Genomic DNA, 2,068 nt, shown 5'->3' on the forward strand with positions numbered 1-2,068 from the left:
TGGCGTCACTACGGCCCCGGGGGACGCTGCCTGGGACGAAGGGTCCCCGGGGCCCAGCCCTCCTGAGAGGACCCCGCCTTCCGCCGCCCCTGGTAAGCCGCCCGGGCGGTCAGGTGTGAGGTCACCTGCTCGCCTCACGCTGCCCTAGCCCAGTGCTCATGGAGCCCGCTCCCTCCTGTCGGCTGGCGCGTGGCCCAGTCACGGCTGTGACAAGCCTTCCGTGCGCGTCAGCCCCGTGACGGCACCTGTCCCCCCAGCGACCGACGCTTCCCTTCCCACTGATTTTCACGTCGGACAGAAACTGCTTTCGCACCTAACCACTGAGAGCGAAGTCCGTTGTCAGTGATGGAAGTGTGGCCCGGCCTCTGCCTTCTTCCTCGCTGTCCCTCCCCGGGACGCCGTGTGACGTGGCCGCGGGCGTCCGGGTGACGCGTGTTCTGTGCCCTGTGCCCTGGGGAAGGCCACCGCACCCCCGCGCGCTGAGCCCCGGGTTCGCGGGTGGGAAGACCCCTGTGAGGCCCTCCGACTGCGGGGGAGCTGTGGAGAGAGCCACGTGGCGGCGTCACGGGACGCGCTCACGTCCACTCTGACAGGGCGGCGCACGTCCTGCGAGAGCAGAGATTGCCCCGTGAGGGGCGTCCGCGGTCGCGCGCGGTGGACATTGCCTCTGGACACTGTCTCCGCGGGGCCCGCGTGTCCGCAGAGCAGAGCTCGCCCGCCGTGGGGCCACCGGGGCTGCCGCCCGCCGCCCATCGGGAGTCCGTGTGATTCCGGTGTTAAGTGGGATCCTCTGATTCTGTCGTTTCAGTGGATTTCGAAGCCTATTACAGTGACATCGAGGAAGCAGCGCCGTCCGGAGGAAGGTGGCCCGGTGAGTCTGTGTCGTCCCCTTCCTGGGGCCCTGCCCTGCCCGCCACCCCCTCTTCTGAAACCCAGGTCCACACGCCACTGCCGTGTGGCAGGGCCGCCCAGCGCCCCCCAGGCAAAGTGGGAAGTGTACGCTCCTTCGCGTGGCACAGTCTGGCACGGCTGCTCCCTTGTCCCCAGCTCACTGACTGATGCACTCTGGTACCCCTGCCTCAAACACAGAGAGGAGCCCAGGCCTCCGTGGACACTGTCCCTCTCCCACGCTTTGGTCCAAGGGTGTCATCTGCTGAAAACGCCTCCCTCAGCGTCCCCCCCAGTCGTCACCTCGGGGGACGTCAATCTCTGTGGGCTGCGTGTCCCTGTCTGGGAAGACCCTCCACCTGTCCCGTGGCCCCTCCTCCCAGCGGCCTAGTGTGTTACTCGACCTGCTTCAAGCGGGCGGCTCGTCCTGCTCATGGGTTCCTTCTGTGTCCGTCTCTCCTGCCGAGCTCTTGGAGGAAAGTTTCCGTGACGTGTTTACACTTGTCCCCAGGGCTGTCACAGCACCTGGAGACTGGCACTCAATGAGCACGTCGTCGGATGAATAGCGAATGATCAGGGAGTGATTGATTTATCCGGCGAATGACTAGATAAGCAATGAGTGATTCATTGGTGCGATGGGCAGGCGATCAGGGGTGATCTATCTAACGGTCAGGGCATGATCAGGGAATGACCCGTGTTGAATGCCGAGATGGACGACCAGTGAGCTTGGTTCATGGGATGACTAGGTGACCGGCGAGCAGCTTATGTGTTCAACGGGCAGTGAGTGGTCAGTGAGTGATTTGTCCGCTGAACGAATGGGAGACAATGACCAGTGTGTGGTGTGTTCATGGGATGGACGTCTGGGCGCTTGGTGGGGTCGCTCGTCCGGTTCACTGTGCGGGCCTCTGGCCACCCTCTCTGCTGCCTCCACCGCCACGGTCCTTCCCGCCTACCGCAGGCGTCTGTGCCGGGGGCTCATCTCCAGGGGTCGCACCGGATGAGAAGGTGCTGCGTCCAGGACTCTTTCTTCCCAACGGGGGGGCGCCTTTTCTGAGCCCCGACATTGATCCACTTCTTTGCGATTTCCTGGCCTCTCGCAGTCTCAGTTAGCGTCCCCTGAGCAGAGTCCAGCTGTCCCCTCTGGCCTGGACCACGTGGGAGCCGCTGGCCTGTCTCTGCC

The 2,068-nt window shown here is 64.5% G+C and overlaps 1 protein-coding gene across 1 annotated transcript in view; it reads left to right on the forward strand.

Moving 5' to 3' along the window:
- The window catches only part of PKD1L1 (polycystin 1 like 1, transient receptor potential channel interacting), an 88,190-nt gene that overhangs the window by 16,333 nt on the left and 69,789 nt on the right, over positions 1-2,068 (forward strand). Inside the window, exon 9 of the mRNA XM_011381735.1 lies at positions 809-871. Coding sequence (XP_011380037.1) covers positions 809-871 — 63 coding nt within the window. The remainder of the gene's footprint in view (positions 1-808; positions 872-2,068) is intronic.

The sequence above is a fragment of the Pteropus vampyrus genome, unplaced genomic scaffold (genome assembly GCF_000151845.1).
Source record: "Pteropus vampyrus isolate Shadow unplaced genomic scaffold, Pvam_2.0 Scaffold449, whole genome shotgun sequence".
In the NCBI taxonomy this organism is placed as follows: Eukaryota; Metazoa; Chordata; class Mammalia; order Chiroptera; family Pteropodidae; genus Pteropus; species Pteropus vampyrus.